The sequence below is a fragment of the Gopherus evgoodei genome, chromosome 3, assembly GCF_007399415.2.
Source record: "Gopherus evgoodei ecotype Sinaloan lineage chromosome 3, rGopEvg1_v1.p, whole genome shotgun sequence".
In the NCBI taxonomy this organism is placed as follows: Eukaryota; Metazoa; Chordata; order Testudines; family Testudinidae; genus Gopherus; species Gopherus evgoodei.
In genome coordinates this window covers 16,294,364-16,321,740 of record NC_044324.1, presented here as the reverse complement: position 1 = coordinate 16,321,740, position 27,377 = coordinate 16,294,364, and the positions used below count along the sequence as shown (strand labels likewise).

The window sequence follows — 27,377 nt, the reverse complement described above, 5'->3', positions numbered from 1 at the left end:
AGCATTGAGAGAAAAATTCATTATCTGAATTTTCAGTTTTTTGTTTCCCACTCCCTCCCCGCTTCCTATCATGATATCCCACATTGCGTGCTTCAGAGTCCAAAGGTCCCAGCAGAGGTAACAAATGCATTAGGTCCACCTAATGAGTGAGATAAAATTATTATCCCACTATAGTTACTATATTGTTCTTACTTTAAATTCCTTTGCTTTAAAATATTTCTGCTTTGAAAATACAGCCATTATGCCTCATTTTCATAAGAACGGCCGTACTGGTCTCTCTAGTGCCCAATGCCCAGTACTTCAGAGGGAATGAACCAAACATGACAATTATCGAGTGATCCATCCCCTGTCATCCATTCCCAGAGCATGGGGTTGCATCTCTGACCATCTTGGCGAATAGCCATTGATGGACCTATTCTCCATGAATTTATCTAGTTCTTTTTTTAACCTAGTTATGGCCTTCACAGCATCTCCCGGCAACAAATTCCACAGTTTGGCTGTGTTTTGTGCCTTTTCTTTTAAACCTGTCACCCATTAATTTCATTGGATCGCCCCTAATTTTTGTGTTATGAGAAGGAATAAATAACACTCTCCATACCATTTATGATTTTATAGACCTTTGTCATATTCCTGCCTTAGTCATCTCTTTTCCAAGCTGAAAATTCCCAGTCTTTTTAATCTCTCATATGGAAACTGTTCCATACCCTTAATCATTTTTGTTGACCTTCTCTGTACCTTTTCCAATTCTAATATATCTCTTTTGAGATGGAGTGACCAGAACTGTATGCCGTATTCATGGTATGGGCATACCATGAATTTCTATAGTGGCATTATGATATTTATTGTCTTCTTATCTTTCTCTTCCCTAATGGTTCCTAATACTCTGTTTGACTGCCACTTCACATTGAGCAGTGTTTTCAGAGAACTATCCACAATGACTCCAGGAGCTTTTTTGAGTGGTAACAGCTCATTCAGATCTCATCACTTTGTATGTGTAGTTGGGATTATGTTTTCCAATGTGCTTTACTTGGCATTTATCAACATTATTTGTATGGGCCATTTTGTTGCCTCGTCACCCAGTTTTGTGAGATCCCTTTGTACAGTAACTGTTTGCTCCCTGTTTTGGGCTTAACTATCTTGAGTAATTTTGTATCATTTGCAAATTTTGCCACCTCACTGTTTACCCGTTTTTCGAGATCATTTAAGAATATGTTGAACAGCACAAGTCCCGGGACAGATATTTGGGGGACCCTGCCATTTATATCTCTCCATTGTGAAAACTAACCTTTTATTCTTACCCTTTATTTCTTATCTTTTAACCAGTTATTGATCTATGAGAGGATCTTCCCTCTTATCCCATGACAGCTTACTTTGGTTAAGAGTCTTTGGTGAGGGACTTTATCAAAGTCCTTCTGAAAAGTCCAAGTACACTATATCCGCTGGCTCACCCTTTTGTACGTGTGTGTTTGACCCCCTCAAAGAATTCTGATAGATTGGTGAGGCATGATTTCCCTTTACAAAAGCCATCTAGACTCTTCCCCAACAAATTATGTTCATCTGTGCGTTCATGCTACACTGATGCCAATGAGTAACTCAATCGAAAACAGCAGTGTTATATCAACATGAAACTCTTGTAACTGAGAGGAGACTGAGCCTGTTGGATACATCTTTGTTTCTTTTTATGTTGTCACAAAGCTCCAGCTGTTCAGGTAGAGCTGTTTCATAATTTCGTAGAAATGTGTAACTTGTGACATGGTGAAGTGATCCACAGGCCTCCTCTTACGAGTTGAAACTAACTAGATGGACATGAAACAAGCAAATGTGTTACAATCCTGTAATAGCAGCTGGGCAATGAATTAGAAGACATCACAGGTCTTTTCTACATCTAACCTCTGAGATTCTGTAAGATTTCCATGGAATAGTCTTTCATTTTTAGTATCCCGATGGCTTGCTCTCCCCCACCCTCACTCACTTTCATTGGGCTGGGGTAGGGGCTTGGGATGCAGGAGGGGGTGCGGACTCTGGGATGGGGCCAGAGATGAGGGGTTTGAGGTGCAGGAGGGGGATCTAGGTTGCAGGGGTGGAGCTCGGGGCTGGGGTTTGTGTGTGAGGGCTCTGGGCTGTGGGGGCGGGCTCTGGGCTAGGCCTGGGGATGAGGACTTTGAGATGGAGGGGTGGGGGGTGTTCAGGGCTGGGGCAGGGGGTTGGGGATCGGGGTTGGGGCGCGGGCTTACCTGGGGCAGTTCTTGGTCAGCGGGGGAGGGGGGGGGAGCATAAGGCAGGCTGCCTGCCTGTCCTGACACCGCGTTGCGCATGCCGCAGAAGCAGCGAGCAGATCTGCCGCTAGTAGGTGGGGGGACAAGAGGTTTCACGTGCTGCTCTCGCCTGCCATAGTCACTGCGCAGCCAATGGGAGTTCAGAGCTGGTGCTTGGGGCGGGGTCAGTGTATGGCGGCCCATCTCCCCCCCCCCCCCCCCGCCTAGCAGCTGGACCTGCTGGCGGCCCAGTCAGCGGTGCTGACCGGAGCTGCCAGGGTCCCTTTTCGACCAGGTGTTCCAGTCAAAAAACAGACACTTGTGGGCTTCATATTTTTTTAACGATGCATTATAGAATTAAGCCATCCAGTAGGGATAGGGAGGAGGGAGACACCACTGTCCTAACATCAGAAGACAATAGTTACTTCAACTTTATACCCTGATAACAGAGCTGCATTTGGTCCTATCTCTGTCTTTGAATTACATCTGCTTACTTTAGAGAGGACAAGCCAATTTTCTACTACAGAGCTGATATGGTTTTTGGGGAGAGAGAAGAATTCTATTTTAGCTTACACATCAATACAAGTGCCAGATGAGTTAATGATTTTAGAATCTTTCACTGGCGATATAAGATACATCTGGATTTTTAGATCCCAAGTCACTTGCACCAGCTGTTAACTCTGGGTTTTTTTGTCTTGTAAATTGAGCAAACTAGATATGGAGTCAATGAGAGGGACCAAATATGGAGTCTGATTCATTCCTCCGATTATAACCACACAGTGATAAAATTCTTTACAAATCGGCCCTAAAATATGTTGTTAATGATATTCGTTCTGTCCTGGTCATGTCTGTCTCCCTTTGAAATCTGTGGGAAGCTGCTGCCTGTGTTGTATCTCAAAGGCATATGGGAAGGCAGGGCCACTTGAGCCTAACCCCCAACTGGCACCAGTGATAGTTCTCTAGGTTGTATCAAAGTAGATCAATGCAAATTAGTGCACTCTCCTATTTATTACAGCAGACAGGGATAGGAATGGGCTATGGTAGTACTTAAAAACAGTGACTACTTTTTCATCAAGTTCTTTCTAAAAGCCTTGGATAGATGAGACACTAAAGCTTTCATTTCTGTGGTCTAGTGGCAGCATTTTAACAGCCTGCCAACTGGAAAAAATAGCTGAGGCTAGTGAAGCCTAGAGAACACTTTTAGGGAATGATAACTCCTGTGCACATTGGGGCTGACTCCAAATAAGCTGCTTAGAATTCTTTCTGGAGGATAGAGTGCTACATTGTCAAGTACCAGCAAAGAAGAAAGCAAGCAGTGGGAAAATATTCCAGAAATCAGTGGGACATTTTAGAAACAACCTTGTATCAAAACATGGCAGGGAACATGTGTTCTTCCAGTGGCCATTTTTGATTTGCTAAATTAAGTCTCGTATCAGAGGGATAGCCGTGTTAGTCTGGATCTGTAAAAGCAGCAAAGAATCCTGTGGCACCTTATAGACTAACAGATGTTTTGGAGCATGAGCTTTCGTGGGTGAATACCCACTTCGTCAGATGCATGTAGTGGAAATTTCCAGGGGCAGGTATATATATGCAGGCAAGCTAGAGATAATGAGGTTAGTTCAGTGAGGGAGGATGAGGCCCCATTCTAGCAGTTGAGATGTGAAAACCAAGGGAGAAGAAACTGGTTCTGTAGTTGGCAAGCCATTCACAGTCTTTGTTTAATCCTGAGCTGATGGTGTCAAATTTGCAGATGAACTGAAGCTCAGCAGTTTCTCTTTGGAGTCTGGTCCTGAAGTTTTTTTGCTGCAGGATGGCCACCTTAAGGTCTGCTATAGTGTGGCCAGGGAGGTTGAAGTGTTCTCCTACAGGTTTTTGTATATTGCCATTCCTAATATCTGATTTGTGTCCATTTATCCTTTTCCGTAGTGACTGTCCAGTTTGGCCGATGTACATAGCAGAGGGGCATTGCTGGCATATGGTGGCATATATTACATTGGTGGACGTGCAGGTGAATGAACCGGTGATGGTATGGCTGATCTGCTTAGGTCCTGTGATGGTGTCGCTGGTGTAGATATGTGGGCAGAGTTGGCATTGAGGTTTGTTGCATGGATTGGTTCCTGAGCTAGAATTCCTATGGTGCAGTATGCAGTTACTGGTGAGAATATGTTTCAGGTTGGCAGGTTGCCTGTGAGCAAGGACTGGCCTGCCATCCAAGGCCTGTGAAATAAGACAGGAGATCCACTAAAATAAGACAGGAGATCTACATTACTCACTTCACCTCTCTGCAAAGGAAAAAGGACTGTAAGCTGTCTAAACTCCTACCTGCCACATGGGGCCACAACCGTGGTACCCTCAACCCACCCAGCAATATCGTCAATCTATCCAAGTACACACTCAGCCCAGAAGAAAAGTCTGTCCTATCTCGGGGACTCTCTTTCTGCCCTGCCACCCCCACCAACATGATACAGTTCTGCGGCGATCTGAAAGCCTACTTTCGCCGTCTCCGACTCAAAGAATATTTTCAGGACAACACTGAACAGCGCACTGATACACAGACACCCTCCCACCAACAGCACAAGAAGAAGAAATCCACATGGACTCCTCCTGAGGGTCGAAATAACAATCTGGTCCTATACATTGAATGCTTCCCCTGACGTGCACAGGCAGAAATTGTGGAACAACAACATAGCTTGCCTCATAACCTAAGTCGTGCAGAACGCAATGCCATCCACAGCCTCAGAAAGCACTCTGACATTATCATCAAAGAGGCTGATAAAGGAGGTGCTGTTGTCATCATGAACAGGTCTGACTACCAAAAGGAGGCCGCCAGACTACTCTCCAACACCAAATTCTACAGGCCACTTCCCTCAGATCCCACTGAGGAATACACTAAGAAACTGCAACATCTACTCAGGACACTTCCTACACTAACACCGGAACAAATCAACATACCCTTAGAGACCCGACCAGGGTTATTCTATCTACTACCCAAGATCCGCAAACCCGGAAATCCTGGACGCCCCATCGTCTCGGGCATTGGCACTCTCACTGAAGGACTGTCTGGATAGGTGGACTCTCTACTCAGACCCTATGCCATCAGCACTCCCAGCTATCTCCATGACACCACTGATTTCCTGAGGAAACTACAATGCATTGATGACCTTCCAGAAAACACCATCCTAGCCACCATGGACGTAGAGGCTCTCTATACGAACATACCCCACACAGATGGAATACAAGCTGTCAGGAACAGTATCCCTGATGATGCCACAGCACAACTGGCTGCTGAGCTCTGTGCCTTTATCCTCGCACACAACTATTTCAAATTTGATGACAATATATATCTCCAGATCAGTGGCACTGCTATGGGCACCCGCATGGCCCCACAATATGCCAATATTTTTATGGCCGACCTGGAACAACGCTTCCTCGGCTCTCGTCCACTCACGCCCCTTCTCTACCTATGCTACATTGATGACATCTTCATCATCTGGACCCACGGGAAGGAGACTCTCTGGAAAAATTCCACCACAATTTCAACAGCTTCCACCCCACCATCAACCTCAGCCTGGACCAATCTACACGGGAGGTCCACTTCCTAGACACCACGGTGCAAATAAGTGATGGTCACATTAACACCACCCTATACTGAAAACCTACCAACTGCTATGCCTACCTTCATGCCTCCAGCTTCCATCCCGGGCACATCACACGATCCGTTGTCTGCCACCAAGCACTGAGGTACAATCGCATCCGCTCTAACCCCTCAGACAGAGACCAACACCTACAAAATCTCCACCAAGCATTCTCAAAACTACAATACCTGCACGAGGAAGCAAGGAAACAGATCAACAGAGCCAGACGGGTACCCAGAAGCCTCCTACTGCAAGACAAACCCAAGAAAGAAACCAACAGGACTCCATTGGCCATCACTTACAATCCCCAGCTAAAACCCCTCCAATGCATCATCAGGGATCTACAACCCATCCTGGACAACGATCCCACACTTTCACAGGCCTTGGGTGGCAGGCCAGTCCTCGCCCACAGGCAACCTGCCAACCTGAAACATATTCTCACCAGTAACTGCACACCGCACCATAGGAACTCTAGCTCAGGAACCAATCCATGCAACAAACCTCAATGCCAACTCTGCCCACATATCTACACCAGCGACACCATCACAGGACCTAAGCAGATCAGCCATACCATCACCGGTTCATTCACCTGCACGTCCACCAATGTAATATATGCCAGCAATGCCCCTCTGCTATGTACATCGGCCAAACTGGACAGTCGCTACGGAAAAGGATAAACGGACACAAATCAGATATTAGGAATGGCAATATACAAAAACCTGTAGGAGAACACTTCAACCTCCCTGGCCACACTATAGCAGACCTTAAGGTGGCCATCCTGCAGCAAAAAAACTTCAGGACCAGACTCCAAAGAGAAACTGCTGAGCTTCAGTTCATCTGCAAATTTGACACCATCAGCTCAGGATTAAACAAAGACTGTGAATGGCTTGCCAACTACAGAACCAGTTTCTTCTCCCTTGTTTTTCACACCTCAACTGCTAGAACGGGGCCTCATCCTCCCTGAATGAACTAACCTCATTATCTCTAGCTTGCCTGCATATATATACCTGCCCTTGGAAATTTCCACTACATGCATCTGACGAAGTGGGTATTCACCCACGAAAGCTCATGCTCCAAAACGTCTGTTAGTCTATAAGGTGCCACAGGAGTCTTTGCTAAATTAAGTCTGTTGACCTTGGTGTTTAGTCATTTGGCAGTGACTATTGTGACAGGGTCAGGCCAGATGGATACAGGAGAATGTTAGAAGGCAGATATATTAGTCTCAGAATAAGTAGATCCCTTTTCCCTGGGTAAGGTTACAGGGGCAGTTCCAGAAGAAGGAACTTGCTGGAACCAATTAAGGCAGGCAGGCTAATTAGAACACCTGGAGCCCATTAAGAAGAAACTGCTAGAATCAATTAGGACAGGCTGGCTAATCAGGGATCCTGAGTTTAAAAAGGACCTCACTTCAGTTTGTAGTGTGCCTGCGAGGAGCTGGGAGCAAGAAGTACTAGGAGCTGAAAGTGGGGAGGCGTGCTGCTGGAGAATTGAAGAGTACAAGCATTATCAGACACCAGGAGAAAGATCCTGTGGTGAGGATAAAGAAGGTGTTGGGAGGAGGCCATTTGGAAGTAGCCCAGGGAGTTGTAGATGTCACGCAGCTGTTCCAGGAGGCACTCTAACCAGTCCACCAGGCCCTGGGCTGGAACCCAGAGTAGAGGGTGGGCCCGGGTTCCCCCCAAACCTCCCAACTCCTGATCAGACACAGGAAAAATTGACCTGGACTGTGGGTTCTACCAAAGGGGAAGGTCTCTGGGCTCTTCCCTGACCCACATGGTGAATCTCTGAGGTGAACAAATCCACCAGTAAGCACAGGACCCACCAAGATAGAGGAGGAACTTTGTCACACCATGTACAGTGTACATGGAGCTACAGCTCCTTCAGACAAAGGATGTATAAGCACTTTTCCCTTCCCCTGCCACCTTTCTTGATGGAAACTAAAGTTTCATTGCCCTGACTCTAACCAGTTGGCATTAGTTACAAATTTAGATGTTTCAGTCAGTAAATGTACAAAACAAGTGAGAGCCATGTCTTAATAAACATACATGAAACTTGGAAACCGCATCAAATTAATATATAATATATTCTTGCATTTTTTCTGTCCATGGCACAAATCTCTAAATAGCTTTTGGTCACTGAACAAGTTTATATTCATATTGTATAGTTCTTTTGCCTTCCATTGACAGTTGACAGTTCTTTTCCCCCCTCCTTTTACCTCTGTACTCTTTGGGGAATATTATTTGGTCCCTTGGGTTCTGTTATTCACTCTATACTGATCTGTTCTGTTGTCAATACATCTCTTAACTCTAACCATTAGAGTTAGCTCCACCTTCCCTAGAATATCTCCTCTTGGATGGCTTGCTGGCACCTCAAAGTCAGTGGGTCATAGTCGTCCTGATTAATCTTGCCTCGTGTCCAAAACTGACAAATCAATGAAGGGCACTTCTGACCCAGGGAATCCTGAGTTGAAAGATGATTCAACTATTCATAAACTGCATTTGGCCAATGCTCTGATGAGCTGTCCCTGGTACCTGTGTCTCCATAGCTACCAAAAGGCCTCAGACCTTGTCTAGAGGTAGCAAATGATCAGTACAGACCTCCGTGGGTCAGTTGCTCCTGCTGACTGGAAGAAATGAGCACTATTCTAAGACCCAAATCACCTTTCCTGGTACTATCAAAGCACAGTTCCTTCTTCAAAGCCTGACCTGCAAGCTGGATCAGTCCTACTGCCTGATGCATGCTCTTTGGCACAGGCACCATGGCAACTGAGCTCTGGCATCAACCTTTCTATATTGGTACCGGCTACCTCATTACCATCTGCAGTGATGGTGTTCTCACTGATGTGAGAAATGAGACCCTCACTGGCCTTGATCTCTATGGTACTCCTTTCCTCAGTAGCACCTTCTTCAGTACTGTCTGGATTTACGATTTCTGGAGACCTAGCTATCATGCCTGAACTAAAATCTCCTCTTACCTAAATAAATTAGCCCCAACATCTCACATTAAATCATGATCTACTAGGGCCCAAGCAACCTCGCTGGCATACTTGAGGAATATTTCTGTATCAGAAATTTGCAGGGCTGTCAGAGGCTCGGTGCACATTGTTATTCAGAACCCTGTTACAGGTACCAGTTCTGGTGTCCAGTTTGGTAAGGTGATCCTGCAATCTTTATGTAAGTAGGACTCCAAGCTCCCGCCTCCTTAGGGCGATAAATGCTAGCTGATAACCTAGGGTGGGATTTATGTGGACAAAAACTTGAAAATAAAATGGTCACTTGTGGTAACTGTGGGTTTTTGAGATGTTGTATCCATGTGGATTTCACAACCTGTCCTCCTTTCCCACTACTGTGGAGTCTTTTAGCTTTGAGGGTTCTGTATTGGCAAAGGAACTGAAGCAGTTGGGCCTGCTCCACCATTTATGTCGGGGGGGGGGGGCGTGCACACAAGTCTGTGGTGAGCTGACATCATACCAAAGTGCATATAGGGTGCATGCAACCCTAAATGGGATCCAGGTGAACAGAACTTCTCTAAGAACCCTTACTGTACAGCAAGTCATCTTTCCTCTTCAACATCTTCCTTCCTTTAGTGCAAGCCCTCTCTAGATCCTGCTGCTTAGTATCTCCACATTTCATCCCTATCTGCAAGGCTAAAAGACTAACTCGTTCTCTAATTACTTTTCTCCTTGACTGCTGGGTATCTGCCATAATCCAGTTTCTTTTTCTTCCATCTCTCTTCCTTTCAGCATATAGAACACAACAAGCAAGGTCATCTTCATTTCTTGCTGATCTTATCTCCTGTCATACTACTAGAACCTATGCACTAGCTTTCCCTTCAGCCCAAAGATCAAGGCTGTCCACATCCATCTCTTCTCATTATCTCCTGCTCTCCCTCCCTTTCATGCAAACTCCAGTCTTGAATGCTACTTTAGAAGGCAACAAAGTCTTCCTAGATTTTTGGGTTAAAAGGTACCAGTATGATCATCTAGTCAGACCTATGCATAATGATAGAATTTCACTCAGTGATTCTTGCAATTAGCCCTCAGTGGTTGTACGCGGACAAAGGGGTCTGTCAGCGTCAATGGGAGCTGACGATGCCCAGCATCTTGTGAGATTGGGCATTCAATTCAACTGAAAACATTTTGGGGTATGGGTTCTGTCCTTAGTTTTGCACATTCTGCGTACTGCGAAGCGTTGCATATGCTGGCATGCTGCATAAGTATTAGCAGACCCATGCTCTGCACAATACTTTTGAAAATATAAACTTACTTTTCTTCTAGGGTCGATGGGAGAGCCAGCAAGATATATCCCAAATTTCAACACATTCTGGTAGTGGGATGACCCCATCTCATACATCTTTGTCAGGCTCTGCTCAGCAAAACCATTCCAATGATCCAGGTAACAGTTTTCCCAAAGCTATATGTGCTATGGTGAAAGTTTAGAGTGAAATGTTCTATTTGGAACTGCAGGAGAAAAGAGAATAGAGGCAGTCCCTCTGGATGGACAGTTGAAATTTTTTTTTTTTAAAGAATACTTATTGAGTTCTACCATTGTGCTCTGTACCATGCAAACACACACTGAGCATCAGTAAGAACTTGACATTGACTGTCCTGAGTATCTGCCTTAACCGTTGTCTTTCTTTACTTTGCTATGGGGAAACTGCAGCTCTGCAAACCCTGGCTGGTATGCAAAGTGTTCAGTGGTGCCCACTGTTTGTGAAGACACTGTCCTTGCCTCCAGAAGCTTAAATTCTTAAATAACAGACAAAGCAATTCAGACGCATAGTAGTATACCATATGTTATGCAAGTAAAATTGCAAAGGCTGCAAAGCTACCAATGTATTAGAAAATAACAAAGAAAATGCAGATTGTGGTGGATATTTTGCATATAGAGCCCAATGTGTAATGGAGGAGTGCGGTGATAAAGTTGTCTGTTTTTATGTTTTTATGCATCTGAAGAAGTGAGCTGTAGCCCACAAAAGCTTATGCTGAAATAAATTTGTTAGTCTCTAAGGTTCCACAAGTACTCCTGTTCTTTTTATGTACTGGTTATAACTAGTGTTTCTCAAGGGGGATGAGAGCAGACTGACAGCAGTAGAGTAAAGGAACAGGTGTGAGCTGGGAGAGCTGCATGACCCTGGTTATGTACTGATACAGTCAAGAGTACTTAATTCTAATCCATGTTGCTATTTCTAGGGTCTGATTTAGTAATCAAGTAACCTTGTTAAAGTTTTGCACTTGCATAGTGATATTTTATCATCTGTGTTGTTTGTTTCTGGATTTTTAAATTCTACTATTGCAATTCTTAAAGCATTTAGTGTTTCCAAATCCTTGTAAGTATATTAAGCCTTGGCATCCTATGTGAAAGAGGGAGCTCTTACTCCTGTTTTACAAAAGGGCGAACTGAGCCTTGGAGAGTTTGTGACTTGCTGAAGATCACACACTAATTCAGTGGAAGAGCAGGAACTAGGAACGGGAGTCCTGACAGGTCCTTTGTTGTTCTGACCTCTAGTCAACTCCCTCCCTAGGACTGATTACAACATTAGAAGGTTCACAGATGTTCTATTGTGAAAGAACTGAAGCTGTTGATTACACTTTTTAAAAAAAAACTTTGTTGACAGGACTCAGTAGCCTGGCTGTCTCCTACCTGAATCCAGTAAAATCCTTCGTGCCTCAGATGCCAAAGCTGCTTAAGTCTCTCTTTCCTGCTAGAGATGAGAAAAAGGGCAGGCAGACCTCTCCTCTTGCCCAGCAGGTAAAACACACACACACACACACAGGTGAGCACTGTTGTAATGACTGCTGGCAGAAAGCTGTTTGGTGTGTTGCTGCAGGGCAAACCAAGCTTTTAGTCATAGTAAAAGCTTATGTGATACATTTCCCCTCCACAGTATCCAGAGATAGTGGAGCTGTTTTAACTTATTGATACTCTCAGCCCACTTGGCTTTTTAAAAGTGCCAAATGCACTACTAATGTGATTTATGGTAATACCACTTGCAGCAACAATAGTAAAATTTATGAAGTGCACTTAGTGTTGTTTGTATATTGCCAAGTGGAAAATGTAATTCTATTTTTAATTCCTGATTTCATTTCCCATCACCCACCCTTTAGCACCTTTTCCCTCTGACTTGTGCAATGTACTTGGAGCAGCAGTTTTTATTTCTATCCCAGTCTATTCCACAGGCCAGAGCTGCAACTCATCTTTTTCATATGCTGTGTAAGTCTCCACCTGTTCCAGATTCAGCCCTTGTGCACCAGGTAGCAACCAATGCATAGTCAAATATCAGAAAACATTATCCTTTACTTTAGATAGAGACAGACTTGTTGAAAGTGAGATCTTCCACTTTATAGGCATTATCTTATTTTATATAAATAGCTGGAGTTGTTTAAAAAAAAAAAAAGAGCCTCTTCATTGTGTGTGACTCATGTAGTATGAGAGGCTTTGCAGGAGTGAAAAGAATAGAGTTCCATGTATTTATTTTAAATAAAAACTGGAGCCAGATCTTCAGTTGCTATAAATCAGTGAAGCTCAGTTTGGCCTATGGTCTGTTAGAGTACTTCTATGATGCAAAAAACCGAATCCCATGGTAGCGACACTCAGTGGCCAGATCTACCGGCCATGTCTACATCTAAAATTTTGCAGCGCTGGTTGTTACAGCTGTATTAGTACAGCTGTATAGGGCCAGCGCTGCAGAGTGGCCACACTTACAGCAACCAGCGCTGCAAGTGGTGTTAGATGTGGCCACACTGCAGCGCTGTTGGGCGGCTTCAAGGGGGGTTCCGGGACCGAGAGAGCAAACCGGGAAAGGAAACCAGCTTCGCCGCAGTTTGCTCTCTCGGTCCCGGAGCCAGCCAGCAAACCGCAGGGAAGGAGACCTGCTTGCTCGGGGTTCTGGGACCGAGAGAGCAAACCGGGAACGCCGCGGTTTGCTCTCTCGGTCCCGGAGCCAGCCAGCAAACCGCGGGGAAGGAGACCTGCTTGCTCGGGGTTCCGGGACCGAGAGAGCAAACCGGGAACGCCGCGGTTTGCTCTCTCGGTCCCGGAGCCAGCCAGCCAGCCAGCAAACCGCGGGGAAGGAGACCTGCTTGCTCGGGGTTCCGGGACCGAGAGAGCAAACCGGGAATGCCGCGGTTTGCTCTCTCGGTCCCGGAGCCAGCCAGCAAACCGCGGGAAGGAGACCTGCTTGCTCGGGGTTCCGGGACCGAGAGAGCAAACCGGGAACGCCGCGGTTTGCTCTCTCGGTCCCGGAGCCAGCCAGCAAACCGCGGGGAAGGAGACCTGCTTGCTCGGGGTTCCGGGACCGAGAGAGCAAACCGCGGCGAAGCTGGTTTCCTTTCCCGGTTTGCTCTCTCGGTCCCGGAACCCCGAGCAAGCAGGTCTCCTTCCCCGCGGTTTGCTGGCTGGCTCCGGGACCGAGAGAGCAAACCGCAGCGTTCCCGGTTTGCTCTCTCGGTCCCGGAACCCCGAGCAAGCAGGTCTCCTTCCCCGCGGTTTGCTGGCTGGCTCCGGGACCGAGAGAGCAAACCGCGGCGTTCCGGTTTGCTCTCTCGGTCCCGGAACCCCGAGCAAGCAGGTCTCCTTCCCCGCGGTTTGCTGGCTGGCTCCGGGACCGAGAGAGCAAACCGGGAAAGGAAACCAGCTTGATTACCAGAGGCTTCCTCCTTCCACGGAGGTCAAGAAAAGCGCTGGTGGGTGTCTACATTGCATTACCAGCGCTGGATCACCAGCGCTGGATCCTCTACACCCGAGACAAAACGGGAGTACGGCCAGCGCTGCAAACAGGGAGTTGCAGCGCTGGTGATGCCCTGCAGATGTGGACACTCTCAAAGTTGCAGCGCTGTAACTCCCTCACCAGCGCTGCAACTTTCTGATGTAGACAAGCCCACAGACTCCGGCTCATGCTACCGCACTAAAAATAGCAGTGTAGATGTTCTGGCTCAGGTCTGAGACCCACCCTACTTACTGAGATTCAGAATCTGAGTTCCAGCCCAAGCAGGAATGTTTTCACAGCTATTTTAGCACTGTAGCATGAAACCCACAAGACTGAGTCCATAGACTCAGGTTCTGAGACTCCCTGATGCAGGGTTGATTGGTTTTGTTTTTCAGTGTATACATACCCTGAAGTTGGAGGGCTCTGTTGTCCCCTCAGATGTGGTGCTTCAGGCTTAAACTCTCAGGTAGCTTAGAACAGCAAATTTAGGTTTAGTTTGAAAATACGCATGGACAGGTAGTGAGAGTGTGTGAAAAGACGTATACTAGAGAGACAAGGTGGGTGAGGTAATATCTTCTATTACCTCACCCACCTTGTCTCTGTAATATCCTGGAACAGACACAGTTATAATGACACTGCGTACGCGCACTTTCAGAAATGTTTTCATGAATTTTGTTTAACTTCCATGAAAAGCTTTTTGTGGTAGGGATTCAAACTTTCCTGAGAAATGGAAAATCAGAAAGTAAAATTAACCACATTCTTGTCTTTGTTCAAGCCAAGAGAAATACAGCAAGGAAGTGAAGAGCATAAATGGTGGAAAAACACATTAAAATATTAAATATTCTTTCTGTTTTAACAATCTTAGATGATATAAACACAAATGAGGATGTCTTCAAAAAATAACCTTTTTAATGAGAATGTTCCTTTAAGCGGTCACATTGCATAATGTGTCTTTTCTCCCTAAAATAATGAAAACAAATTTAAAAAACCGTAGTTTACTCCCAGTTTTTGTCCTAATAATTATGTTTCCACCTGTACGCTACCTTTCATTCAAGAGTATTGAAGTGCTTTACAACAGCTGTGGCAAGGAGATAACCACTCTGATCTCAGTTTGTTTACCTCTCTGTAAAATGGGGATATAATAAAAGTTAAGGGCCAAATTTTTAAAAGTATTTTAGGTGCCTAAAAATGTAAATAGGTGCCTAGTGAGATTTGTAAAGATGCCTAAGGACTTGTACGCTCAAGGGCACTCAGGAACATTAATCTGAGTTAAGTAAAGGTGTGAATTTTAAATGGGTTAAACATCCTTAAATCCCCATGTGGACATTCCCATTCAGAATTAAAGATAAAATAGCTAAATTAAACTAAACTGAACTAAGGTCACTTTAATTCTCAATGAGAGTGTATACACAGTTCAACGAATCCACTTAAAATTCACACCTTTAATTAATTTGGATTCATTTTCGAGCTTGTCCCCGGTTAAACAAGCCGGACGTTGCACTGAATCAATGGCAGAGTCAGAATTAGAACTCAGAAGTCCCAATTTCCTAACACCTACTCAAGTTTCTTGTCTGCACTCCCTCCTACAGATCAAGATCAGTTGGTTACATTATTTGTTTGAAGTAGTTTTTAACTATATATAAAGCCAGCAGTTTAAAGAAGCTTTGTATTTAAATTATAGCATAATAGAAGTGCTCAGATACCCCAGTGATGGGCGCAGCACAGGGACCTGAATGTGAGAAAATATTATTTCTGACTATAAAAATAAATAAAATGCTAATGCATAAATAGGAAGGTACAGAGTTTCTAACATTTGGTTATATTGGAGAGCAATCCAAGGTTTTCCAAGACCATTGGATCAATATAATAAAATGAAATTAATACAAGCTTAATGCTTTTAGTTTTCTTAATGTAACAAATCAGCTGCATTACAAAGTCAGGTCACCTGCTGTCTATAAGAAACACACATATTCTTCATTGCTCTGTCAGTAAATGAACTGAGCTTCCTAATCCCCATTGGGAACCACAATACATAGAAGAAAAAGCAGTAACTGAAGTAGAGCTATAGAGCTAGCTTCCTCCTGTGTTGCACCAACAGATAAATATCAACTGTTGGAGTAAGACTTGTTTTTGAAAACGTAAATGATATTGTAACTCACATGATCTTACTTGCACTTCATTTGTAATGGGCCTGATATGAACATGATCTCCTGTGTTAAATGCAGGCTGAAGGAATGTAAATCACAGGCATTAGTGATAAATGACAGTGTATTGAGCAGGAGGTGCTACAGGGATCAGTGTCAGGTGTTCAGCTGTAAGCCCTTTTTAATCTGGCAGAGGCAAATGGTAAATTTGCTAACTCCTGCAGATGTTACTGAAGTGAGAGGTGTTGCACATTCCACCAAATACTAAAACACAATAAAAAGGATATGGCCAGGGAAGAAAACTATATCGAACCTAGAAAAGTACCAGCTGGTGCAGTGGCAGGAGAAAACTCTGATGTTCAGTGGCAAGGAAGATCATGGAAATGGTGTAATGCCCACAGTGGTAGCAAATGGCCAGCTAGAAAATATTGCTTTTAAAAAAAAAAAAGGCATAGTGAAATTCCAGTGGCCCTTGCAAAGGAGTTTCATCACTTCAAATGATGCATCTGAAGAAGTGAGGTTTTTTATCCACGAAAGTTTATGCCCAAATAAATCTGTTAGTCTTTAAGGTGCCACCAGACTCCTTGTTTTAGTTCATACAGACTAACACGGCTATCTCCGATACATCCCTTAAAAGGGAATTGATGGGCTTCTTTCTGGTACAGAGTGCACCTTGAATATTGTGTGCAGTGAATAGGGTGCCGTATAAATACACAATTGTTATTATCAGAAAGCGATCAACAGATTGGAGGGAATTAGAGAAGAGCAACAAAAATGACTAAAAGGCAGGAGGGATTGATTTACAAGAGAAGAGTAAAATATCTAAACCAGTTTAGCTTCACTAAAGGAAAAATAAAGGGTAAAGATCTGATATGTCTACAAGCATTTGAATGTAAATAATGAAGAGGGAAACTGGTTTCTTAGGAGAGTTCTGGGGGATATAAATAGAAGATGAGAGATGAAATTAAGCAAAGGGAAACTTCAGAAATTTTTGTTGATACTAATTGGAAAGTGAGATCTATTAGACAATAGAGTCTAATAGATTCTGAAAGGAAGTGGAAGGCCTTATCTCAAAAATACAAATCAGTCCACAGACATTAAAAAGAAATTGCATTCAATTACTTGGACATGTGACAACTTGCACCTTTGTGACACAATATGCCAAGTCATGCCTTGATATTTCCTGCACTGGCTAAGGATAGTTTATACCCTGAACAAACACAATCTGAACAAGCTGGTGTCAGTGCCTTATCAAGTATGAGATTCCCAAGGGGTGGAAAGGCCTACAGAATGCTTGTGCAGGTGTTCCATTCATCCAGGTCTTCCCAGCCATCACCATAATGACAGATGCATCTCTGGTAGGTGGGGAGTTCATTTAGGGATCTATACCATTCAGGGCACAGTTACACATCAATCTCCTGGAGGTGAAGGCAGTAAGGAATGCCTGTATCCACTTCCACCCATTAGTCCGCAACAGATCCACAAAAATCATGACAGTGTAGTCGGCATGTTCTATATCAGTTGGCAGGGGGAATGAGATACTCCTCTTTGTGCTGAAGCAGTGAGGCTATGGAACTGGTGTATAGCCAACCATGTCCTAATTTCAGCAGCCTGCTTCCTGGGCATACAAACACTAAAGCCAATGACCTCAGCAGGCACCTCTTCCAGGACTACAAATGGGAGTTCGACTCTCGGATTCTCAATCACATTTTCATGACTTGAGGAATTCCAAAAGTGGATCTCTTTGCCACAGTTACGAACAGGAAATGCAAACTATTTTGCTTGAAAGGGGGTTTGGGCCCTCACTCACTGGGAGATGCTTTCCTCATTTGTGGATGAGAAGCCTTCTGTATGCATTTCTTCCAGTGGCCCTAAGACTGAAAGTGGTAAACAAGATCAAGCAAGACAAAGCCAAGGTCATAATAATAGTTCAAATGTGGCCCAGATGACCCTGGTACTCTTCCTGGTGTGTCCAGCTATGAGTCTTTCCTCCATTTCTAACCTTCCCCCCGCCCCCAAGATACCAGTCAGAATCTGTCCCAACCTGGGAATTCTTCACCTCCAGGCTTGGTTAATGAATGGTTCGCAGAAATAGATTTCCTGTTCTGCAGAGGTATAGCAGATGTTATTAAATAGTAGGAAAAGATCTATGGATCATACTTACTTGCAGAAATGGAAAAGATTTCACCACAGATGGTGATCAGTGACATCTGTTGTCCGTTCATTCTTCACATTCTGCTGCCCTTGAGTATCTCCTGGAATTAGTCAGAATTATCTATGAGTTCTGTCAGGGTTCGCTTGGTGGTTCTCAGTCTTTCATTCCCCAATTGAGAGATTCTCAGTGTTTGCTCACTCACCATGACAAAATTCATTATGGGATTGAGGAACCTTTATCCTTATATTAGAGAACCCACTCCTGTATGGGATTTAAGCTTCATACTCAAATTTTCTTATGAAATCCCCTTTCAAATCTATTCCCTTCTTCACCTATCCATGAAAATGGCTTTCTTGATGGCCATCACTTCTGCTCGAAGAGTTCGGGAAATGGGATCTTTATTATTGGATCCCCTCTTTACAGCAGGGGTTGGCAACCTTTCAGAAGTGGTGTCTCGAGTCTTCATTTATTCACTCTAATTTAAGGTTTCACGTGCCAGTAATACATTTTAACGTTTTTAGAAGGTCTCTTTCTATAAGTCTATAATATATAACTAAACATTTGTATGTAAAGTAAATAAGTTTTTAAAAATGTTTAAGAAGCTTCATTTAAAATTAAATTAAAATGCAGAATCACCCACCACCCCCTCGGACTGGTGACCAGGACCAGGGTAGCGTGAGTGCCACTGAAAATCAGCCCGTGTGCCACCTTTTGGACTCATGCCATAGGTTGCCTATACCTGCTTTACAGTGTCCTTGAAAGGTAGTCTCATCACATTCACATCCTAAACTTCTATCTAAGGTATTATTTGAATTTCATATCAATCAAGTCATCCATCTCCCAGTTTTCTTCCTGAAACTGCACCAGAGAAGGAAGGATGCTGCCTTACATACCCTAGGCATCAGGTGGGTGTTGGCCTTTTATTTGAGCAGAACCGGATCATTTAAGAAAGTCTCCAAGACTGTTTGTGTCAATAGCTGACAGGTCCAAATGTCCACAGTCTCCATGTAGAGACTTGCCAGATGGATTTCAGGGTGTATTATTTCTTATGAATATGCCAGTTTACCTCTTCTTAGAGTATTAGCCCATTCCATGAGGTCTGTCTCTACCTCTTTCACATTGTTCACACTGCTGAAATCTGCAAGGCTGCAACTTGGTCTTCACTACATACATTTTCCAAGTGCCACACACTGGTTCATTCTTTCTGGTCAAATGCTGTCTTTGGGAATGCAGTCTTCTCTTCAGTATTGGACTTGACTCTGAAGCTCCCTTCTCCTGTTGAGGATACTGCTCTGAAGTCAGCTGAAGTGAAGCACCTTTAAGGACACTACTGAAAGGAGGAGACGTTACTCACCGTGTGCAATAATTGGAGTTCTTCAAGATGAGTGTCCCTCCATTTTGTTTTCGAGTTTTCTCTACAGGATTCTTTGGTGGAGAAGGAACTGAGGTCAGTTTGCCAGTACAGCCCTTATGTCCTTAGTGCAGAACACCACAGTGTGTAGGGCATGTGCGCAGGCCAAATGGCCACTACTACCAAAAATCTCCGATCAAAGGTGTCTGGGGTATAAGCATAATTGAAGTGGAGCACCCATCTCAAACTCTAGTTACTGCACAAGGTGAGTACCTCTCCGTCGCCATGACTAAGCAGGCCTCACAGAGTGGGTAAGTGTGTGTTCCCAAAGCTCAACATATTTTCTTTGGATGAAGCCATAATTTGAAAAGCTCTAATACTAATCTACAGCAAAAACAGAAGTTTTTGAGTACTTTTTCTGAAAATTATCAAAAATTATCTTAACAGTAGATTCTTATTTCCTACATATGCTTTTACTTAAGTAGACATCTGCCTTAAAGTAAGATACATTTTTGTATGTGTTCCCTTAGCAAGATGGTCTCTTCCAGTTCTATTTTTTGTTTGTAATCAATAGCTGTCTGGGTTCCAGAAACGCAAAGACATTACAGTGAAGCTGGTGACAGCTGACAAAATTGCAGTCTTTGACCTTCTGATGCAAGTTTAGTAACTAATCTGGAGAATAATGAACCGCAATTAATGAAATCTGCTCTCGTATTCAAGTGTGTTTCTCAGACAGCACATAAAATAATTGAAAGAACTTCCTGCTCTCTAATTAGTTAGATTGAATTAATTTGACATAATAGGATTCTTCATGTAACTAGCAGATCAGCTTCCGATGAAGCTGTTTATATACCTAAAAGATTGGCTGCTGATGAAGCTGTTTATATACTTTTAAGTTAGAAAATACACATTCTCTCTGACTAATCTGGTGCCTTTAAATTAATTGCCAGTATTTTGTAAATTAAAAAGCAGCTATATTCTTTAACCATTTGTGATTACTTGACACTCTCTTTACTTTCCATTGTTCATTCTTAAAACAAGTTAGTGATGCCACATGCAGAATTTATGGCTTTTTCCAGCCTTATTGTTGATGGGGAGAATTAATTATTTTAAATTCCACATGTGTGGAGGAGGAAGGGGTGGGGGTTGCATCTTTCTAGTTTCTAGCTATATAAATGCTTAATTATATTATGTGCATGCAATTGAAGCTTTATTTCTTTATTAGCGTATTGTTGATTCCATAGTCTGAATAAGACAGATTTATTCTTCATGTTGTGACCGTTTTGGTCTCTCTCAACTGCTCATGTAATGGCATTTTAAGGTATCATTGTGTGTTGGTATTTACAATGTATATATCAAAGTGCAGTCCATACCTTTTATCATTGCAGTAGCAAATAGACTTCTCAGACCAGTGTGAACTTATTCAATGGTTTTAAAATATTTATGAAGACTCATTTCTTGCTCTCTCTAGATATTAATATGAGGGGGGCCATAGAAGTATCTGAGTGCCTAGGTGAATAGATTTTGTTAGCAATTGCTGAAATAAACTTATTTTTGTGTCAGAAGAATCTCTTGTCTGAGTTTCTGTATTCTAATGTCATAATTCATTGCTGTCTGGTTGTGTTCCAGAAATGCAGTGATATGGCACAGGAGAGGAGAGCAGCTAACAATATTGTTGTCTTTGACCTTCTGACACAGGTTTAGTAACTAATCTAGAAAATAATGAACTGCAATTAATGAAACCCACCCAGAGAGGCTTTCTCTGGCATGCATACAATTATTTATGTAGTGCCATAGATGTGCATGATGCTTAGCATGATTAAAAGGAATTCTGTCCCCTAATCAAATATAAATAATTTGACATCATAGAATTCTTTTTTAAACGTATATCTGAAAGGCTTTTTTCAGGGTTTCTAATAATAATTTGTGTGCTTTAATCAACACGGCTCAACAGATCCTTCATGGCCAACGGCGCTAATATGCCTCTAATTCTTGTTGACTGAGTTGTTAAGGCTTCAGTTTCTTGCCTAATTCAGCTTCCCATATCATCCTTTTAAATACAGTTTTAATTAGAATGATTATGTAAAGCTAATTTTTAAAGCAAACTAGTAAAACTCAAAAAATCTGAAACTTTAAAAAATCCTGTTACAAATTACTCTTTTAATCTTTCTGCTTGGAATTGGAATGAAATAAATTAATTGCACAAGAAACAATGTATATTTAATTTAGCACTAAATACATGTGTGTAGCTCATGAAAGTAAATCTTAGGTTCTCAAACTGACTAATTTACATGTAATGAAATTATTATTGTATGTTATATCCCAGTAAAGAATTTTGTAGTAGCTTTTTTGAAATGGTTGTGTGAACGTAGTACTGTCAAACTGACAATCCTTGCAGCTGAAGTCCATCCCCATCTTCAGAGAAGGTGCAGCATAAGCAACAGCAGTGGAAACTCCCTGATTAATGCCCTGTTAGTGTGCTTTAACCATGACCTCAAGGGCCAACCTCAAAATTGGAGGGTAATTCTAGGATCTCTGGCCCAATCAGTCCTTGCCCTCTCTTCTGATACAGTGAGTAGGCAAACAAGTGCCTATTATGGTGGAAGGTTTTGTGATATGATCACCTGCCTGCTGGGATCTGGTGTTCTCAGTCCAACTCACTTCACGTAGGTCTACAAATCTTGCAGAATCAAACCCCAGATTAATAGTAAGATCTGGAGCACTCCAGCCTCAGTCTAGCAAAGCACATAAGTATGTGTTTAACAGGTCTTTTTGTGAGCTTAAAATTAACTTCAGTGGGGCTAATCACATGCTTAAGACTAAGCATTTTAGGATTTAATCCCGTGATCTAGAGTTGAAAGGTTTCAGAGTAGCAGCCATGTTAGTCTGTGTCTGCAAAAAGAACAAGATTACTTGTGGCACCTTAGAGACTAACAAATTTATTTGAGCATAAGCTTATGCTCAAATAAGTTTGTTAGTCTCTAAGGTGCCACAAGTACTCCTGTTCTTTTTTTCTAGCGTTGAAAAGCTCTGTTTCTCATTACCAGTCCCCAAAGCTATCCTATCTCCTTTCAAACAACTTTTTAAAGAAGTGACTTATTATTTCTTTTTATCATTGTAAATCTCTTAATTGTTAGAATTCATCTGATATTTAAATGTATGAACTAGAGAACTGTTTAATAGGACATAGATAGTAGATTTTTCTAGGTCGCAATATAGTGATTGGCTACCCAGCTGTGAAGTCTCCAAATCTCCTATTATTTATTTTTATTTATTATTTATATTTTTAACATGAATAACTCTCTTTTTATAAAATCTAAACTAAATTGTGTTTAGCAACTCTTATTGTGAACCTATTACCAAACTGGGTGCTTCGACATTCTCTTTCAGTCCTGGTTTGTCAATTCATTGCAGATCATATGCCAGAAATTATCTTTATGGGAGGCCTGAATGAATAGTCCAAGGACCAAATTCTGCCTCTCAGATGTATGTGCAGCCACTTTTTACATCAGTGGGAACTATGCTCATGCATTTGAATACAGAATGTGGCGCTGGATGCAGAAACCTATATTTCGTCAATGTATGTCTTTTCACTAACACAATATGTTATAACAAATTGCAGTAATACTTGTTTCCCCCAGCTAACTTGACTACAATTCATAACAAATAGTTGTTTTAATACCTTTACTACCCGATGAGAGTAAAAAGCATCTTGCCTATCTGTTTCCTGTCAACAGCAAAGTGGGTTAAGTGCCACTTTTTATAATTGCTTTTTTGTTCCATACTACTTTTAACGTTGTCTGGCAAAGGTATCTTAAGAGTTTTCGTGTCATGCTTTCAGGAGGAGAATGGTATTTTAGCAGTTGATGAGGAATGATTAAAGTATAACCGTTTTATTTCTTTTGTTGTTTGATATCAACAAGGCTTTTACATTTTATGGGTTTGCATCCTGTAAGACTGAAGGTTTTCGATAAAATACAGGAAAGTGTGGGGTTTTCTGTTTTTTTTTTTTTGAAGGCCAGATGAATAATGCTAAAAATAAAGGAACTGGGAAATATCAAAATAAGAAAACTATTTAAGATCATTGTGATCACTTCTATAGCATTTTTTGTCTATAGACCTCAAAGCACTTTCCAAAAGAGGATATTATAACATCCATATTTTATAGATGGGGAAACTGAGGCAGAGGCTGTGACACATGGGGTCACAGCCAGAGTAGAGAACAGACTGCCTATCTGTTGGAACACGCTGCCTCTCCAAGACCCTAAATCGCTAGCAGTACTTGTGTAGATTTATAATTATAACTCTCAGTGGTAAGCACTATACTCTAGTAAATACTTGAAAGTTTAAGCCAGGAATGAGGAGGGAAAAATGATGCCATTCTCCCTAGCTGCTCCTGCTTGAGACGCCACTCACAGTAGATTGTAAGGAGTAGAGATATTTAATATGATTACTAATTTTCTGGTGGGTTCCCCAGATTTGGTTTCCCCCTCAGAGAGGTTCAGATGCAGACAGTCTCCAGCAGAGGGAGGAGCAGTGGCCATTAAAGCCAGGAAGGGAGCTACCTGGCCTCTCACCAATCAAACCAGGCCCTGCTGTTGTGGAGGAAACCGAGCATGGCTGGGGGAGAGGAGGGTTAGGTGCCCTGCTGGGGTCTTCCAGATTGGGTCCTCCTTGCTGAGGCTCGGATGACTTCCTGGGCTTTACTCCTTGTCCTTTTAGTTCCAGGGATCAGGTTGGTGGGTGGAGAGAAGATACTCTCCTAAATGCCACCTTATTTATGACACCAAAATGAGCCATTGCTCACCATAAAAAGTGCAGATCCTATGCATAATTTAAAGATAGTCCCTTTCCTTTTTAATATGCTTTGATCAGAAGTGAAATACTTAACAATGACAACAATTAAATAATCAAAGAATCCTGTGGCACCTTATAGACTAACAGACGTTTTGGAGCATGAGCATGCATCTGACGAAGTGGGTATTCATGCTTCAAAAGTCTGCTAGTCTGTAAGGTGCCACAGGATTCTTTGCTGCTTTTACAGATCCAGACTAACACGGCTACCCCTTTGATAATTAAATAATCATTACTTCATAGAGATGAATGGGAGTAGTTCTCACTTCTTCGAGTGATGATCCCTATTGTATTCCACTGAGGGTTTACATATGCGCACCATGCGTTCAGAACTGGAGATTTTTCAAGTAGTAGTCTCCACTGGTCCACTCATGTGCCCTTGCCTTATAGTTTTGTCCAAAGTGATAAAGGGCGGGCCAGACCAACCACGTCACCAGTTCCGTCTCACCACCTCATGGTCTGGATCAAAACTACCACTGTCCTCTTATGTGTCACACACCTTTTAAAAAGAGTTTAGTTGTACAGTATATAGTTTTTATTAGTCCTATGCTGTTTTACTGTGTTAGTAGTTAGTTGGAGTAGAATTAGGACTTTGGGGAATTCTGGGTAAACACCCAACACACATACACATGGTTACTGGACTATGCTGAAGACCCTAGGCTTTAAAATCTGTGCCTCCTTCCTCTTTGGTCAGCGATAAACATCAATGCTGCTTGAGAGAAGCCCACATTTCATCTTGGTGAAGTATCTGCCAGTCCTTCCCTAGCCATACCTGAGAAGAGTGGGCTTTCTGCTTCTAGAAGCATCTCATGGAAGTCACCATAAGATCTCATTTGGACCGAGGCTGGGGAACTCCCCTGTACATCACCTGATACAGCCAGGATTAACGCTGCTGGCTATGGAGACCGAGTCTGGCTCTGTCAGTACCACCACTATGGACCCCATGTCGGGGCCTAGTCTGGAGGTAAGGAAGCATGCACATAAACATGGCAGTAAGTCTTCCTCCAACAAGCACCAGCCATGGGATAGCAGCGCACTCAGAGATGCATAATCGTGACAAGAATCCGCACAAACCAGCAGATCTGTTGGTACCAGGTACCGAGCCCAACACACCATCAATGTCGGCCCCGCTTAAGGTATGTGATCCGCCCACTCTGGGAAAGTCCACCATGCTGGTGCCAGTTCCCACTATAGAAAGAGTACCATTAAGGCCAGGGAAATCGGGAAGGTCTCTGGAGCCCCAGGAACTGTTCGCTGTGGGAGAGCCAAGATCTCCATGCCTTCTGCTACCATTCACCTCTAGGGAGGCCAGATCTCCCACCCAGGACATGCCACAGTGAAGACATCCTTCACCACGTCCGCCAATGGTCTACATCAGGGGAGAGCCACATCTGGGTATAGAAGTTTTATGGTGGGCCATGAATGCTCAAGAAATTGGGAGTTGAGGTTCACGTGGGGGTGTGGGCTCTGAGGTGGGATCAGAAATGAGGAGTGCAGGGTGCAGAAGGGGGCTCCAGGCTGAGGCTGGAGGGTGGGCCTGGGGGGGGCTGGGTATGAGGGGTTGGGGGTGCAGGAAGGGGGATCAGGGCGGGGCAGGGGGTTGAGGCACGGGAGGGGGTGGCGTGTAGGCTCTGGGTGGTGCTTACCTCAAGCAGCTCCTGGAAGCAGCAGCATGTCCTCGCTCCAGCTCCTACGCGGAGGTGCAGCCAGGCAGCTCTGCACACTGTGCTGTCCCTGCAGCTCCCATTGCCCTCAGTTCCCAGCCAATGGGAGCTGCGGGGGTGGCACTTGGGGCAGGGGCAGCATGCGGAGCCCCCTGGCTGCCCATACATGTAGGAGCCGGAGGAAGGACATGCTGCTGCTTCCAGGAGCCACACAGAGTCACGGCATGTGCAGAGTGGGGCAAACCCTGACCTCGTTCCCTGGCTGGAGCGCCGGAGCAGGTGCTCGAGAGCTAGATTAAAACATCAGAAGGGTCAGATGCAGCCCCTGGGTCATAGTTTGCCCACCCCCGGTCTACATGCTTCCACTGGCTTCAATAGTACTGTTGATGGAACCAGTGTCCAAATTTTCCTACTCGGGAGTCGGATGAAGTGCAGGGGCTGCCCATCCCTTACCGCCACTATGAGTACTCAAAGAGGCCATCCACATCGTGGCAATATCCTCCAGTCCAACCAGAGAGGAGCCACTGGTTCCCTATGCCCTGGGGCCCACCGCAGCACCCTCCGAATCTGTCATGCTGGCCCCTTTTCTGGACTCTGGCCCCAATACCCAGCCTCAGAACTCACCCACTGTGTGAGGGAGACTTTTCCTCTCTCGCTGCCCAGAGCACCTTCAAGTAGATGCTCCGAGCCAATCATGGAGGAGGAACCACTGAATTTGATTCCAGAAGCACAGCTGGAGCAGGACTGTTTTTTGTTGTCCTCACCAGATGCTGCAGAGACTTCACCTTCCCTCTCACCCCAGATGACTTTCAGCAATTCCAAGATCTCCTGCAGAGGGTGGTGGGTGAACTTCACATCCCCCTGGAGGAGGTACAAGACACAAAACATCAACTCCTGTACATCCTTCACTCATCAATCAGTACCAGGTTGCTCTGCCAGTCAACAATTCCATCCTCCAACCAGCTCAAACAATTTGGCATACTCCGGCCACATGTGCACCTAACCCCAAGGGGGCAGAAAAGAAATACTATGTACCAGCTAAGGGGTCTGAATTTTTTTTCACTCCACACCCCAATTCCCTTGTGGTACAGGCTGCAATGCAGCGGTCCAAACAGCAGCTCCCACACTCCACTCCAGTGGATTGGACCTTCTGGGATACAAAACTTCTCCTTAGCTAGCCTCCAGTTCAGGATTTCGAATTATCAAGCACTGCTTGCCAAATACAACTTCCTGAACTACAGCAAACTGGAGGACTTTGCTGAAAAACTACCTCAACAAGATGGGGTCCAGTTCCAGTCAATCTTGGAGGAAGGCATACTGGTGGCAAGGACAGTGTTTCAGTCAGCTGTAGACAAGGTAGACACTTCCTCATGCTCGATGGCTACGAGCATTGTCATGCAGAGGGAATCGTGGCTGCATTCCTCTGGTTTGCCCAGAAAGTACAAAATACCATTGAGGACCTCCCTTTTGCTGAATCCCAACTTTTTAATCAGAAAACGGATGATTCTCTCCACACTCTCAAGGATTCAAGAGCCACAGTTTCTTCATTGGGTATCTACACACCTGCACCCAAGCGTAAATTCTATCACCCACCATCCACACAGCAGTACAG

General features: G+C 43.8%; 1 protein-coding gene across 1 annotated transcript in view; it reads left to right on the top strand.

Moving 5' to 3' along the window:
• KIF13B (kinesin family member 13B) overlaps window positions 1-27,377 on the top strand; it is a 227,320-nt gene that overhangs the window by 187,050 nt on the left and 12,893 nt on the right. Inside the window, exons 36-37 of the mRNA XM_030555191.1 lie at window positions 10,167-10,284; window positions 11,507-11,640. Coding sequence (XP_030411051.1) covers window positions 10,167-10,284; window positions 11,507-11,640 — 252 coding nt within the window. The remainder of the gene's footprint in view (window positions 1-10,166; window positions 10,285-11,506; window positions 11,641-27,377) is intronic.